A 16,111-nucleotide genomic window follows, 5' to 3' on the forward strand; every position below is an offset into this window, starting at 1 on the left:
AAAGCCTTTGACTGTGTGGATCACAATAAAGTGTGGAGAATTCTGAAAGAGATGGGAATACCAGACCACCTGACCTGCCTCTTGAGAAGTATGTATACAGATCAGAAAGCAACAGTTAGAACTGGACATGGAACTGGGCTGGAAGAGGCACAAGCTGGAATCAAGATTACTGGGAGAAATATCAATAACCTATCAAGATATGCAGATGACACCACCTTTATGGCAGAAAGTGAAGAGGAACTCAAAAGCCTCTTGATGAAAGTGAAAGTGGAGAGTGAAAAAGTTGGCTGAAAGCTCAACATTCAGAAAGCTAAGATCATGGTATCTGGTCCCATCACTTCATGGCAAATAGATGGGGAAACAGTGGAAATAGTGTCAGACTTTATTTTCGGGGGGCTCCAAAATCACTGCAGATGACGATTGCAGCCATGAAATTAAAAGACGCTTACTCCTTGGAAAAAAAGTTATGACCAACCTAGATAGCATATTCAAAAGCAGAGACATTACTTTGCCAACAAAGGTCCATCTAGTCAAGGCTATGGTTTGTCCAGTGGTCATGTATGGATGTGAGAGTTGGACTGTGAAGAAAGCTGAGTGCCAAAGAATTGATGCTTTTGAACTGTGGTGTTGGAGAAGATTCTTGAGAGTCCCTTGGACTGCAAGGAGATCCAACCAGTCCATTCTAAAGGAGATCAGTCCTGGGTGTTCATTGAAAGGACTGATGCTAAAGCTGAAACTCCAATACTTTGGCCACCTGATGCGAAGAGCTGACTCATTGGAAAAGACCGTGATGCTGGGAGGGATTGGGGGCAGGAAGAGAAGGGGATGACAGAGAATGAGATGGCTGGATGGCATCACCAACTTGATGCACATGAGTTTGAGTGAACTCTGGGAGTTGGTCATGGACAGGGAGGCTTGGCGTGCTGCAGTTCATGGGGTCACAAAGAGTTGAACACGACTGAGCGACTTAACTGAACTGAACTCTTTCTTAAGCTTTATGTGTCAGGAACTTTCTTTTAAACAAAAAAAACTTAAAAAAAGTTTTAAACATGTTGGCCATCAATTCTCACAGCCAGTCAATGAGCTGGACATAACAGCCCCAGATGAGGAAACTGAGTCTAGGAGAGGTTAAGTAACTGATTCTAAGACCACAGAGTTGGTGGTACCCAGATGCAAAAATGTAAGATGACTGCTAAAATCTCCTCTGATTCTGAAAGTCTAGGGCTCCAAGTTCTCTTTGCTCTTTCTGCCTTCACTGTCGTTGGAAGGGCAGTAAGTGAGGAGGAAGAATTTTCCTTAATTGCAAGAGGAGTGGGAAAGATTAGCATGGAACATAAAAATACATGACTGCCTTCTAAAAGTTGTCAAAGTAAATTGTGTCTCCAGAGACATTTAAAAGCAAGTTGATCACACATTTACACATGGCTATAGTTGAGGAAGCTAGTGACTGGTCTACCAAAGGGGATTTTAATGGAGTTTTGTGAGCAGTACTTGGAAATGTTTTGCATAATATATTACTTTGTAAATATCCTTGCTACATTTTAGTTAATCCTGGCCATCTGGAACCTCATTTGTCATTTAAACATTTACTTAACCACTTTGTAAAAGTATTCTAGTTAAAAAAAAAAAGAGTGTGAATTGTCCAGTGGAAGTCTAGAGAACAGACCTAGATTAATCCAGTGGATTAACCCACTCCAATACTCTTGCCTGGAAAACCCCATGGATGGAGGAGCCTGGTAGGCTGCAGTCCATGGGGTTGCTAAGAGTCGGACCCAACTGAGCGACTTCACTTTCACTATTCACTTTCATGCATTGGAGAGGGAAATGGCAACCACTCCAGTGTTCTTGCCTGGAGAATCCCAGGGATGGAGAAGCCTGATGGGCTGCTGTCTGTGGGGTTGCACAGAGTCGGACACGACTAAGTGACTTAGCAGCAGTGGCAGCAGCAGCAGATGAGACAGAATTGCTTTTTCTGATGAATACTATCCAGCTAGCCTGTGAACCAACCATTCTTTTTCTTGGATTTGTTGTAATTCAGTTTCTTTGGTAGAGCAGTGTTTGATTGTGATGGACATTTCCCAGTTCAAAAAAACTTTTGGTGACTCTTCCTAGCTTAGCATTCAAAAACCTCTAAGACAATTGTCTCAAAGTGTGGTCACCAGATGACCATCAACAGATCATTTGGGAACGTATCAGAAATGCAAATTCTTAGGCCCCATTCAGTTACCTATACCTGTGTTTCAATAAACTCTCCAGGTGATTCTGAAGCACATCATCATTAGAGAACCATTGCACTGAGATCTGTCCCTCAATCAACTTTTTTAGGCTTACTTCCTTCTACTTCCATATAAACACTCTCCCATCCAGCTAATTGTACTCTGTTATATTTATATGTGTATGTGGAATCATGGATGTATATTTATAGATGGATGTGTACATATATAAAATTTCTGTCCCGGGTCTTTGTCCATGCTCTTTATAACACTTGGATCATATTATCTCCTCCACTGTCCTTGTGCTGTGTTGTGCTAAGTCGCTTCAATCCAACTGTTTGCAGCCCTGTGATCTGTAGCCCACCAGGCTCCTCTGTCCATGGGATTCTCCAGGCAAGAATACTGGAGTGGGTTGCCATGCCCTCCCCCAGGGGATCTTCCCAATCCAGGGACTGAGCCTGTGGCTCCTGCACTCCAGGCAGAATCTTTACCTCTGAGCCACTGGGAAAGCCCAAAATCCAACTTAAAAGACACTTATTGGAGACAACCTTTCCTCACCCCTCTGATAGACACAGCTTTTCACATTCTCAAAACCTGGTCCCACATTTTAGTGTTATTTATTTTAATTGGTAGTGATCAAGGGTTTACTATTTATTCAGCCCTTTTGTGAGTATAACTCTATACATAGCATTGTACTAGGCATTGAGGATACAGTTGAGAACTGGCAAACATCTGTGAAGCGTATAAACCAGTTAGGGGTGGACTTTGTCACAGCCTGTCCTAGATCATAGCTCTGAGAAGGTGCAGGTCTCATACTGTCCTGCTGGGTGTCCTGTAGGTTGTATTAAGTTATGGTGGGTAGAGTGGAAGGTAATATTCTAGGCTTCTCTGATCTGTATAGAATACACCAGAGAATTATGCTGTCCTTATAGCTACCATTCTTAACAGGGATTGGCACTGTAACACATACAGAGGACACAGAGTCCCTGCTGTTGGTGAAAATCACCTCCTCTAGACCAAAGCTTTTCAACTGCAGCACTACCGTCGTTGTAGATCAGATGACTCTGTTGTAGCAGGCTGTCTTGTGCATTGTAAGACATCTGGCAGCATTTCTGACCCCTGTTCCCTGAATGTCAACAGCGTCATCCTTTCAATTATGACAACAAACTATGTCTCCGTACATTGCAAAATATACTTTGGTATGAAAAATCAACCTGGGTTGCATGCAACTGGAAATATTTTTACCAGAAAATAAAACTCAAGAGAAACGTAAAAGCTCTCCTTAGATATCTAGGACCACTGTGCAGAAGGAGAATCAGAGATGGAAATTTTAATTTGAGACAGAGGGTAAAACTGGAAGTTACAGAAAACCACTTTTGAAGGAGACCTTTTTAACTTCGGGATAGTCTTAAGTTTAGAGTGTACTGTTGTAGGACTTGGTGAATTCCCAGTCCTTAGTGCTTTCATGCAGGCTTGGATATGCTTCATTTTAGAAGAGATTTGGGGACTTGGGGATTTTGAGGATCCTTCAAGTTTTGAGATTCAATGTTTTTTATGTTCTGATTGTTTTTTAAAATCGCTTGTAAAGAATTAGAATAACCCCTTGGGGGTTTCAGGGGTGTGACAGAGTGAAGTGATAGTACTGAGGTCAACGTCCTGGCCCTTGTGTCAGGCTGCCTGGGCCAGATCCCAGCTTGGTTCTTACCACCAGTGGGACCTTGGACAAATCTTGACACTTCTCTGTTTCCTCATATGTGAAATGGATGCATTTACAGTTCCTTTCTCAAAAGTAGTTGTGAGGAGGACTAAATGAGATTATACAAGTAGGAAATTTCCTTGTTAAGGAAATGAAGAGTAGCTCTTATTATTAACTCAGCATGCTTTTCGTAAATTCCAAATAAATTGCAAATTTAACTAGCTATTTCTGTCAATGTTGCACATGTGTTTGGAGGGCAGGTCATTATAGGAAAAATATGTTTGTTATTAACACTGGTAATATAATCCAAAAGTATTAAAAGCAATCATGATAGGTAAAAATCAAGTTTTTTTATATCTATCTGGTCCTTGATCTACAAAGCTAGAATGTTAAAGAAGCTCCCTCCATTAGTCAGTTAATAGTGGAACTCAATTTTTATTCATCATTTTTTTCAGTGATACTGATTTTCACATACTTAATTTACATCCTTCAGGAGGATGTTTATTTTTCTGGATCCTTTGCTAGAAAGCAAATATTGGAGAGATATGAGGAAAGAAATTAGAAGGATATGAGGTGGCTTAACAGCTGTCTCAAGGGTGTCAAGGCCTTGGTAAGAATCTTGGGCCCACAAAGTCAAGTGAGCACTCTAATTTGAGCTCCAAATAAAAACCTTATAGTTTTCGTCTTTAGTTATAGTTATAGTTTTTAGACTTTAGTCTTAAAGTCTCTATTCCATGTCACTTAAAAATCATATTATTTTTATTGTAGGACATGACACCAGATTGAAAGTGTAGAGGAGAATATTTAAGTAAAACACATACATAGACACAATTTAGTATTTTTCTTACTCATCCTTACCTATAATTCACAATTTCAATATAGTTTGGAGAACGCAACCCCACTCAAGTACTCTTGCCTGGAAAATCCCATGGACAGAGGAGCCGGGTAGGCTGCAGGCCATGGGGTCGCTAAGAGTCGGACACGACTGAGTGACTTCACTTTCACTTTTCACTTTCATGCATTGGAGAAGGGAATGGCAACCCACTCCAGTGTTCTTGCCTGGAGAATCCCAGGGATGGGGGAGCCTGGTGGGCTGCTGTCTATGGGGTCGCACAGAGTCGGACATGAGTGAAGCGACTTAGCAGTAGCAGCAGCAGCAATATAGTTTAGAGAAAATAAAATAAAATTCTTTTTCCCCTTTACTTAATGTTAGTTTTTATAGTAGGAAATAAAGGATTTTTCCTAGGCTTGCTCCACCACCTAACATCAGTTTGTGTGTGTGTGTGTGTGTGTTAGTTGCTCAATCTTGTGACTCTTTGCGACCCTATGGACTGTACCCCATCAGACTCCTCTGACCATGGGATTCTCTAGGCAAGAATACTGGAGTGGGTAGCCATTCCCTTCTCCAGGGGATCTTCCCAACCCAAGGACTGAACCTTGGTCTCCTACGTTGCGGGCAGATTCTTTACCATCTGAGTCACCAGGGAAGCCCCACCTCACATCCTGCAAGAGTAACTTTCTACAGCTGTCTGTGCTGGAAACCATCACTATGTCCTACCTTACCTCTCTGGGAAATGAACATTCCAAGCAACTTTATTCCAGGCCCTCATTGTTCAGGGCACAGACTGTGTATGTAAATGTGTAAGGGATAGGTAGGATGTGTACTGCGTCCACAGGATGCCTCTTAAAGTTGAATTTCAAAAAAGAACCTTTCACCATTATTTCTGTAACAGCAGCTCCAAGTAGCCAAGGGCAATGCAAGTTAAGTGGTCAAGAATCCACCTGTCAATGCAGCAGGTGCAGGTCTGATCCCTGGGGTGGGAAGATTTCCATGGAGAAGGAAATAGCAACCCACTCCAGTATTCTTGTCTGGGAAATCTCATGGACAGAGTAACCTGGCAGACTACAGTCCATGAAGTCACAAAAGAGTCAGATACGACTTAGTGACTAAACAACAACAATGCAAATTAATGCATTGAACGTTTGGACAGCAGAACTTGGGGCGATCTTATTGTCCACATGATATTCATCATGCTATGAAATCAGACAATCACCTTGGCCAAACTAGGCTTAGAAAAGAAAGTGAAAGTAAAAGTCACTCAGTTGTGTCTGACTCTGCGACCCCATGGACTATACAGTCCATGGAAATCTCCAGGCCAGAATACTGGAGTGGGTAGCCTGTCCCTTCTCCAGGGGATCTTCCCAACCCAGGGATCGAACCCAGGTCTTCCGCATTGTGGGTGGATTCTTTACCAACTGAGCTATGAATGAGCACGAGTATAACCTGTGGTCATAATCCTTTTCTGTAAATTCTCTTGTCTTCCCAACAGAATCCTCTAAACATACATATCTACTTATGGAAATCAGAAGAATCTTCATCTTGCCCCTTCAAACATACCTTTTGTCCTATAAAATACTTGATTTTGTTTTGTCTTTTTGAATTTTTGGATCTACATGACAATGGAGAGCCAACCACATTCCTAAAGTCTCTTGTCTTTATCCAGTATCTTGGTACCTGTTCCAAACCTCAAAAATCATAAATTATTCAGCAAAGATAGGAATGCACCCTTTTTCAGTTATCTTTTGATTGCCTTCTTTGGGTTGGTGGATGAAGAGATGCTATAATTGGAGCTTTGACCTGGAGGTGTAGTGAATAAAAATGAAAGCATTCTTACTTAGAACAAAGTGTCTATGAACGACATATCTGGCATTCAGAACCATTTTCACTGAGGCAAGGTACTTTGGTTACAAGTAGCAGAAAACTCTTTTAGCCAACTTTATTAGGTTTTGCTAGAACTGACATAACAAAGTACCACAAACTGAGTGGCTTGGAACAACAGGATATTTATTATCTAAGTTCTAGAGACTAGATGTCTGAAATCAAGGTGTTTACAGGTCCCTGCTCCCTCTGAACCTGTAGGGAAAAGATTCTTCCTTGCCTCTTCCTAGCTTCAAGTGTTTTGCTGGCACTCTTTGGTGTTTTTTTGGCTTGCTGAAGCATCAGTTCAATCTTCTGTCTTTATATTGTCATTTTGTCTCTGAGTGTGTCTGTCTTGTCTAACTTTCCATTTTTATAAGGATTTCAGTCATGTTGGATTAAGGCCCATCCTAATCACCTCATTTTAATTTTATTACTTCTCTAAAGAACCTGCTTGCAAGTAAGTCCATATTCCAAGGCACTGAAGGTTTGTATTTCAGCATACCTTTTGGGAGAGGGAAGCGCATTTCAACCTATAACATCAACTGCACAAAAAGGAATTTAGTGGAAAGATATGAGGTGGCTTGTTTAATTGAAGGAAGAACTAAAGAATTGAGAACCTAAAGGGGCAAGAGCATGACTGCCCAAATACCTAAGGAGCAGGAGCTGCTCTCGGTCCTGCTGAGAGCAGGAGGCAGCTGTGGGAATAGAGGGACCTTTGCTGACTTTCCCATCTTCGCATCACTCTGCATGACATTCAGAGTTCCAGGAAAATGTCTGATTAGGTCACTCCCTGGCTGGAAAAGTCAGAATCACATCATTTATTTTCCCAACTATACAACAACAAGTGAAAAGAGAATTCCCAAAGGACTTTGGATGCTATCACCAAGGAAAAAGAGGGAAGATGGTAAATGTACAAAACCAATATATAATCTAGCTAATCTAGGCCCTCTAGCAGGAAGTGAGGAAGGGAGCAAATTTTGAAAAAAAAAAATTATGTTTTCTTGTACTCCAAATTCATCAACTTTTTGTAAGTAAACCTCTGATGATTATTAATAACAGCCATTCAGAAAAATTTGCCTTTCTTATATAAGTCAAGAGTGTGAAGAGAATTCCACTTAATCATGATTCTTTCCATTACTGAGTTAGCCTTAGTTAGATTTGGCTACCATGTCAGTTTTATAGATAAAGAAAATGAGTTCCTGAGTAATTCCCTCTCCCATTCTTTGGTTTGTTGTTCTTTGCACTCTGGTCCAGATCAGGACACTCCACTGTCTTGCTGGGCACAGGGAGTTCCCTGACACAATGTGGTCAGCTACTTTTTGATGCCTTAGAGGGAAGGATATAATTCTCCCCTCTCAGATCCTGTGGCACTCTGTTCTCATGCTCCAACACTGGGCTCTCCTTCTCATTTCACCCATTCTCCCAACTCATCCTACCACCAGCTTTTCAAAGAATATAGCCTTTGTTCTATTAGTTAGGCTTTGAATTAAGAAAAGAAAGGAAGAGGTGGTAAAAATTAACAAAGTGAATTGCATAAAATGAAGGGTATAAGGGGGTGGCTTATCATTAAATGGTATAAAATCTTAAAGAATAGACTTAGCCTCCAGGCTGTCTTTTTGCATTTTTTTCTTTGACTTTTCCAAAGACAAATGGCTGATAAGCTTACCATGATATTTTACTTGTTGTCAGATTCAGTGAACTGTCTGGGCATGGAAGTAATGGTCTCCAAGATTGGAACAACATACAAGGAGCAATCTAGGAGTTAGAGGCCCGATCATCGAGTGGGGCAAGTTGTGCCTCTCTCGAGATAAGAAGAAAGCTAGTACCTAGGCAGGACTTCCTTGGTGGCACAGATGGTAAAGCATCTGTCTACAATGCAGGAGACCCGGGTTCGATCCATGGGTTGGGAAGATGCCCTGGAGATGGAAATGGCAACCCACTCCAGTACTATTGCCTGGAAAATCCCATGGACGGAAGAGCCTGATAGGCTACAGTCTGTGGGGTCGCAAAGAGTCAGACATGACTGAATGACTTCACTTTCACTTTCAGTAACATAGGCAGAATCTGAGCTCTGGAAACCATGAGCAGAGAGTCCCTGGAAAAAGATCAGACCCTGATAAATGGAAATAAGATGGTCTCTACCAGTAGGTAGGAAATGATGGAGCAGGACATATTTGAAACTTTACTTTCTTGGCATCAGAGAAACAATTAAATGCTTCAGTCCAGAAATAACACATGTTGATTTTATTCATGACTCAGGCCAAAAGAGTCAGTTGGCCCCACTCAGCCGCAAGGAGGCCAGGAACTGGACATATGTGGCAAACAGCAGTAATGATTTTCACTTGTCAGAATGCAAACTCCAGATTCCTCCCCCTCAGGCTCTATTTTAGGAGATCTTTGAAATCTGCATTTTAAGCAGATCTCCTCAGGTGAGTCTAATATAGAGAAGAAGGGCAGAATCCCTGGACCAAAATTTAAAGAACACTGGCTTAGAGCATCCACTCGGTATAGGTAGGTATCAAGAGGATGAGGGCAAGTTTGAGATACTGTTCTTAGAGCTCAGATGTAGGACCAACTCTGGGTTACCTCACATTGTTGTGAAAAGGACTGCGTATATCTGGATGCAGACACCCAGAGAGCTGGGCAGTAGCCTTTAAAATTCCTAGGCACGAGGGCAGTGTTAGGTCTGTGCCTGAGATGGAGCAGACTCTCAGGTATATGTTGAGTTTCTCAGGTATGGGGAGAGGAAGAGGGATATGGGACCAGTGTCTGGTTATGGTTCTCATATGTGTGATCTAAAGTTTATATTTATAGTAGCAGAAACTCATGGACAATACAATATTTTATTGTACAATTGCTTTTTATTTTCTCTGTTCTTCTCCCACTTCTCTCTCCCTTCCTCTACTACTCACTCATCCAATTTCCCCCTTCTCATTCTTTTCTCCTCCTTCTTTATTTTCATTCTCTATTTCCCCCTCTAATTTGCCCCTTTTCCACTATTTCCTCTTCTTATTTTCCTTCTCCTCTGTACTTCTCTCTCATGAATTATGTCTCCTCCTTCTCCCTCTCCTCTGTCCTTTCCCTTGGCACCCACCCCCTCTATTCTCTCTCCAGGTATTATGCCATCTGCTGCCAGCCTTTGGTCTATAGGAACAAGATGACCCCTCTGCGCATCGCATTAATGCTGGGAGGCTGCTGGGTCATTCCCATGTTTATCTCTTTTCTCCCTATAATGCAAGGCTGGAATAACATTGGAATAATTGATTTGGTGAGTACTCATGCAGACCATATGGGTTTACTGTCTGACTAACTTTGTTTGCTTGGGATTCTAAATAAACAAACAATGTCAGGTTAAGTGGGTATCCTAAGAAAAATCCTGACAGAGTAACAATAATAACAACAACAAAAAGCAGGCTAACAGTTTTCAGTTTACTGTATGCCAAAAAGTAGTACTGTAAATACATGTGATCCTGACAGCAGCATCCCTTTGGGAAAATTATAATAATTTCCCCCCATTTCACAGATGAGAAAACTCAGGTTCAAAAATGGTGAAGTAATATGCCTGTGAATTCACAGCTAGTGAATAGTGGAACAGGTATTCAAAGCTTAGCAGACAAACTCCAGAGCCTGAGGGATGTGATGTATCCCAAGAGGCCTTCATCTCATTTCATGCTGAGACCCTTTGAGGCTTATGGTGACCCATGGAAAACCTGTTGGGGTGGGTGGAGGTTTCCAGAGAATGTATGGGCCCGGAGTCCAGAGAACTGGACCCTGAGCCCAGCTCTGTCACTGAGCCACTTCCTGAAGGGCTGTGATGAGAAGATCCTTGGGTCCTCATTGGGAACAGTGTCTTTGAGCAGTGCAGGAAAACACAGGTTGCAGGCATTATCTGTCAACTCCTGTCTAGATGCTCTTGGAGAGTTTCCAACTCTGACATACTTTGTTTTCAATATCAAACTTGCATTGAAGATTGAAAGCTATGATCTGGATCTATTAGCAGGGATATATATATATATATATATATATATATATATATTTTTTTTTTTTTTCCCCCTAAGGAAGTTGTCAGGCAGTCACTTTAAGATGGATCCCAGGACTCTGACCAGGGAATGGGGAGGAGAGAGTGAGAGTGAACTCTGACCCAAGAGGACCAGTCAGAATAGGAGCTGCCCCTTCCTCTCTCCATCCCATTCCTAGCCCCTAATCTTGCCTTATTCTTTGTCCAGGAAAGGATATCCAAGCCAAGACTGGGCCAGGATTTGCATGTGGTATGTCAGAACGAGAGTTCCTTGGGCTTCTGAAAGAAATGCTGGGGACAGAGGAGTGGAAAAATGAAAGGGGATCCGTACAAGGGAGACTGTATGGATTTTTTTTTTAAATCCTATCCCTTTTCTTTCAAGCTTTCAGTTTTATCATTCTTGGGGGAAATGAAATTCAAATTTCTAATAATGAGTAGATAAATATAATAATGGCCAGCAAATGTTGAACACTTACTGTGTGCCGAGCCCTGTGTTAATTTAATCATTGTCTCACTCAGGACTCACAACAGTGCTGTGAAGTAATCCTGTCATCATCCTCAGGAAACTGAAGGTCAATGAGGTTAAGTCACATTGGTAGGGAGTGGTGGTGACTAGAGCTAAGCCCAAGCTGACTGGACCCAAGAGTCTATGTCCTTATGTTTGTGCTAAACTTAATCCCTAATGAAGCTTCTGTGCATCAAAATTTGTAACAAGTACTCAGCGCTCTAACCTTCTGATGTAGAACTTCCAAGAGAAATAACCTAGTGAGCTGTGTTCTTTTGTGACAGTGAGATAGAAGCATCCCCTGTTTAATTCATGTAACTGGGGAACGGGGCATCTCCTTACTATTAACATGCTTAGTGTTTGCTCCATGATATTGTAATTGCATTTCATATCTTTCACTCATTTGCGCATTGAATTGGCCTAGAGAGAAACTAGCGTAACCCAGGTGTTCATTATACATGTGTAGTTGATCCTTGTTATTCATGGTAATAAAGTTGCTGCAAATACTGAATTAGCAAATCATGAATCTTTGTTCCTAGGTGAAATATAGGATTAGGTTCCTGTGACTTGAGGCAAGTAATACTGAGATAAAAAGAGATTTTATTATGTTAAAAATGTCAATTCAATAAGAAGGTATACTATAACCTTACAATATACTATAAGACAAAATACTAAATGTGTACACAGTGAATGAAATAGCATATTATTTATCATACATATTTTTATTCACATCTCTATTCATGTGTATGTTCACACTAGATGCAGGCTGACCTCAGGAAGGGAAGTGTCATTGGGTTACACAGCTCTCTTCAACCAAGATCTATTCCTAGAGAAGACTGATAACTAAAAGCCATCAGCATGCAGAGTTTATAGGTGGAAAAAGTCTTTCAGTTCCTAAGATGAATCTAGTATATCACAGTATTCAAGGCGAGTGAGATTTATACCAGTATATAACACTATATGCCACTGTCTGAATTAAAGAAAGAAGAGAAAACCCACATGATCATCTTATTACTATAAAAAATGCATTGACAAAATTCAATATACAATCATAATTTAAAAATTTTTTCATCACAGTAGGAATAGAAGGGAGCTTTCTCAAACAGAGGACATTGACAAAAAACTGACAGCAAATGTCATACTTAATAGTAAAATATTGAAATCTCCCCTCCTAAAACTGGGACTGGAAAAATGGTGTCCACTGTTACCATTCTTATTCAGAATTGTACTAGAGATCTTATTAAGTTCAACATGCAAGGAAAAATGGTATTAAGACTAGAAAGATAGAAATGAAATTGTCATTATTTGCAGATCACATGATTATTCATGGAAAATATTCAGAAGAATCTAAAGATGAAATATTAGTTACTAATTTAACAAAATTGTTGAATACATAGCCAATATACAAAAATTTTTCAGAGTTCTACATATTAGCAGCGGACAGTTTGGAATATGAATTTAGCATAGTACTATTCGCATTAGAATAAAAATGCAAATATTTAGGTTAAATCTGGCAAAAGATGTTTATACAAAAATATAAAATATTACTGAAATAAATTATGAAAGATTTACATAAAGAGAGAGAATTATCATGCTTGTGAATTGGAAATCTTAACATTGAAAAAATGTCATTTTCCCTCAGTCACACTATTCTAATTCCTATCAAAATTCTAGAAGATTTTTATGGAAATACTGAGATATAAGAAGACCCAAAGCAGCCAAAAGTGTATTCCTTTTCTACCATCATGGTTCTATATGCTGTAGGCTTATTAGAAGAAAAACAAAAGCTTTGCTGATAAACCTTTTTTATTTTCTTTCCCTTCACCCTTTCTTTTATCTATCCCTCCCTTTCCTTCTTTATTCCTTTTCTCTTTCTTTCGACCTTCCAAATCCTCCTTTTCTCTTCTTTTTTATCCTTTGTATTTTCTTACAATTTTTCTCATTCTTCTCCTGCTTCTTCCTATTCACTTTTTTATTCCTTTCCACCCACCCTACTTCTTCACTTCCTCTTTCCCTCTAACTCTCAGATAGAAAAAAGGAAGTTCAATCAGAACTCTAACTCTACATACTGTATCTTCATGGTCAACAAGCCCTATGCCATCACCTGCTCCGTGGTAGCCTTCTACATCCCATTTCTCCTCATGGTCCTGGCCTATTATCGCATCTATGTCACAGCTAAGGAGCATGCTCACCAGATCCAGATGCTACAACGGGCAGGAGCCCCCACAGAGGGCAGGCTGCAGCCAACAGACCAGCATAGCACTCATCGCATGAGGACAGAGACCAAAGCAGCCAAGACTCTGTGCATCATCATGGGTTGCTTCTGCCTTTGCTGGGCTCCATTCTTTGTCACCAATATTGTGGATCCATTTGTAGACTATACTGTTCCTGGGCAGGTGTGGACCGCTTTCCTCTGGCTTGGCTACATCAATTCTGGGTTGAACCCATTTCTCTACGCTTTCTTGAATAAGTCTTTTAGACGTGCCTTCCTCATCATCCTCTGCTGTGATGATGAACGCTACCGAAGACCTTCCATTCTGGGCCAGACTGTCCCCTGTTCAACCACAACCATTAATGGATCCACACATGTGCTAAGGTGAGTGCTCTGGGGCTTGTTAGATTTTGATCACTTACATGACTCAGAAGAGGTAACTTTCGAGTTTTCTGTTTCCAGATGGATTATTCTTAAAAAATCTGTATAGTATTTTCAAAGATTAAAATAAACTCCCATCTGTTAATGGAATAGAGTAGTGGATAAGCGCTTAGGCACTGGGGCACGATGACCTGTATTCAAATCCAGCCTCCAGAGTTCTTTGACTTCAGGCAGTCATTTAACCATTCTGAACCTTTGATTTCATTTAAAACATGAAAGTCATAATCACAATTTCTACATCACAGTGTTTTTTTGAGAATCATATTAGCTACTATGTATAAAGCATGTAGTACAGAATCTGACACCTAGTAAGAATATAGTATACATTATCTACTCCTATTTACAGGTACTATTTTAGGGTAGTAATTAAAGCCATAGTAAAATAGTCTGTATTTTGATCCTCAGTGCCACTACTAATCATTTGCATAATCTTTCTTGATTTTTACTTTTTTCAACTGTAAAAAATGGTAATAATTATAACACCATCATATAGGACTTTTATGACAGTTAGGGGTAATGTAGTCATATATGGCCTGACACATAGAAAGTGCTCATAATACTACTAATAATATTGTAAATATTAGAACTAATAGCATATAACCTGATACCATAAGATGGCTGTAAAATAACATGATAAGCTAAAATAAAATAAACAAAGTGATAAATGTGCAATAGTAATGCCATATGATAAATGATAATGGAAGTATGGACCATGTAGACTGGGGATATGAGTAGGAAAGAAGCTGATTTGGTTAAGGGAATGAGGGAAAACTTCACAGAACAGCATTTTTAAAGAATTTTAGAATTGGAGGAGCTGTCAAAGAAGGCATTCCAGATAGAATGAGCAGCATGAGGAAGGCATTGGAATATGAAAGAGTGGGGAAAGGTCAGGTGATTTACCCAAGGTCACATAGGTTGATGGAGGCAGGAGAAAATTTGGAGTTGAATTTCAGTGACTAGGCATGATGCCTCTTTTCAAACTCTGATAATTTTCTTATCAACTGGCTTACAGTTGTTCTTAGCTGTGAAAAGCCATGTATGATAAGTACATTATCCTTTAGCAAAGATGAATCATCAACATTTTTTTCCTTTGTCCTGAGATGCACAGGAATTTCCACAGAGCAGTTCCTTCTTTGAGACAAACATTTAATTTTTCTGATGATGACAGTATTTAGCTGTTTTTGGCAGCTGAAAATTGGGGACTTTTCATTTGCGTGTGTAAGAAAAGAAGAAAACATAGGAATTTCTATGAAATATCAATAGTTTGCTTCAGAGATTTCTCAGAAACGTAAATTCAATTTTCTGCTACCAGTGTGAACAGACTTGTAGTTAAATCCTAGTATGATGTTGAGATTCCAGCTGGTGGAAAGGCCTCAAACAATACTCCTATAGGCTGGCATTCTTATTTATTAATAATTATTGCGCCTTCGTGAGTGTCACAGAAAGGATCTTACAGTAAAGTGAAGTTTGTGTATAAGAACTTCTGTGTGGGTGCCAGAGAGCTTTTAGTTATTTAAGCTTAATTGCCTACTACTTGGCACCCCACTCCAGTACTCTTGCCTGGAAAATCCCATGGGCGGAGGAGCCTGGTAGGCTGCAGTCCATGGGGTCGTGAAGAGTCAGACATGATTGAGCAACTTCATTTTCACTTTTCACTTTCCTGCATTGGAGAAGGAAATGGCAACCCACTCCAGTGTTCTTGCCTGGAGAATCCCAGGGACGGGGGAGCCTGGTGGGCTGCCGTCTATGGGGTCGCACAGAGTTGGACACGACTGAAGCCACGTAGCAGCAGCAGCAGCAGCAGCCTACTACTTCGAGAGTCTGTTCTAGTAGTGCCTTTATTAAGACAGTTGTTTAGAACTGATGCCTTTCCCCACAGTAAGAGTCATAGAGTTTAGGGTTTCTAGGGCAGCCCAGGAAACCTATTTTACTAATACTGTATTATTTTATCCCTCCTGCTTTTGGAAATCTGCAGCATGATTGTTAATCAGAGAGAGCAGTTTAGAGATGGCTTATGTGTTTATTCTTCACACTTTGTTCCTTAGATTTATTTCTTCCTGAGGCCATCAAAAGTACAGGAAATTGGTATCAGGTATTTCACTGTGGAGGTGAAGAATCTTTTAAGAGTGGAGGTAGCCTATACAGGGAAGAGAAAACTATTTGAAACTTGAATCCACTAGAGTGTAAGCCTTGCAAGGACAGGAATCCTGCCTGTTTTATTTCCTATGACATAACAAATGCACAATATGGTGCTTGATGGATAATTTAACAAATCATAAAATTAATTCTCCAGATTGACTATTTTAACTCAATCTAAGAAAAATG

General features: G+C 40.3%; 1 protein-coding gene across 5 annotated transcripts in view; it reads left to right on the forward strand.

The window, feature by feature from the left end:
• HTR4 (5-hydroxytryptamine receptor 4) overlaps positions 1 to 16,111 on the forward strand; it is a 192,446-nt gene that overhangs the window by 119,840 nt on the left and 56,495 nt on the right. For 3 of the 5 annotated variants that reach the window (XM_006052687.4, XM_006052688.4, XM_006052682.4), the window contains 3 exons: positions 9,725 to 9,878; positions 10,837 to 10,878; positions 13,161 to 13,729. In XM_006052687.4, the coding sequence (XP_006052749.1) occupies positions 9,725 to 9,878; positions 10,837 to 10,878; positions 13,161 to 13,729 (765 nt within the window). The remainder of the gene's footprint in view (positions 1 to 9,724; positions 9,879 to 10,836; positions 10,879 to 13,160; positions 13,730 to 16,111) is intronic. The other 2 variants (XM_025292463.3, XM_025292462.3) reach the window with 1 other exon arrangement.

This window comes from Bubalus bubalis, chromosome 9 (assembly GCF_019923935.1).
Source record: "Bubalus bubalis isolate 160015118507 breed Murrah chromosome 9, NDDB_SH_1, whole genome shotgun sequence".
Classification (NCBI taxonomy): domain Eukaryota; kingdom Metazoa; phylum Chordata; class Mammalia; order Artiodactyla; family Bovidae; genus Bubalus; species Bubalus bubalis.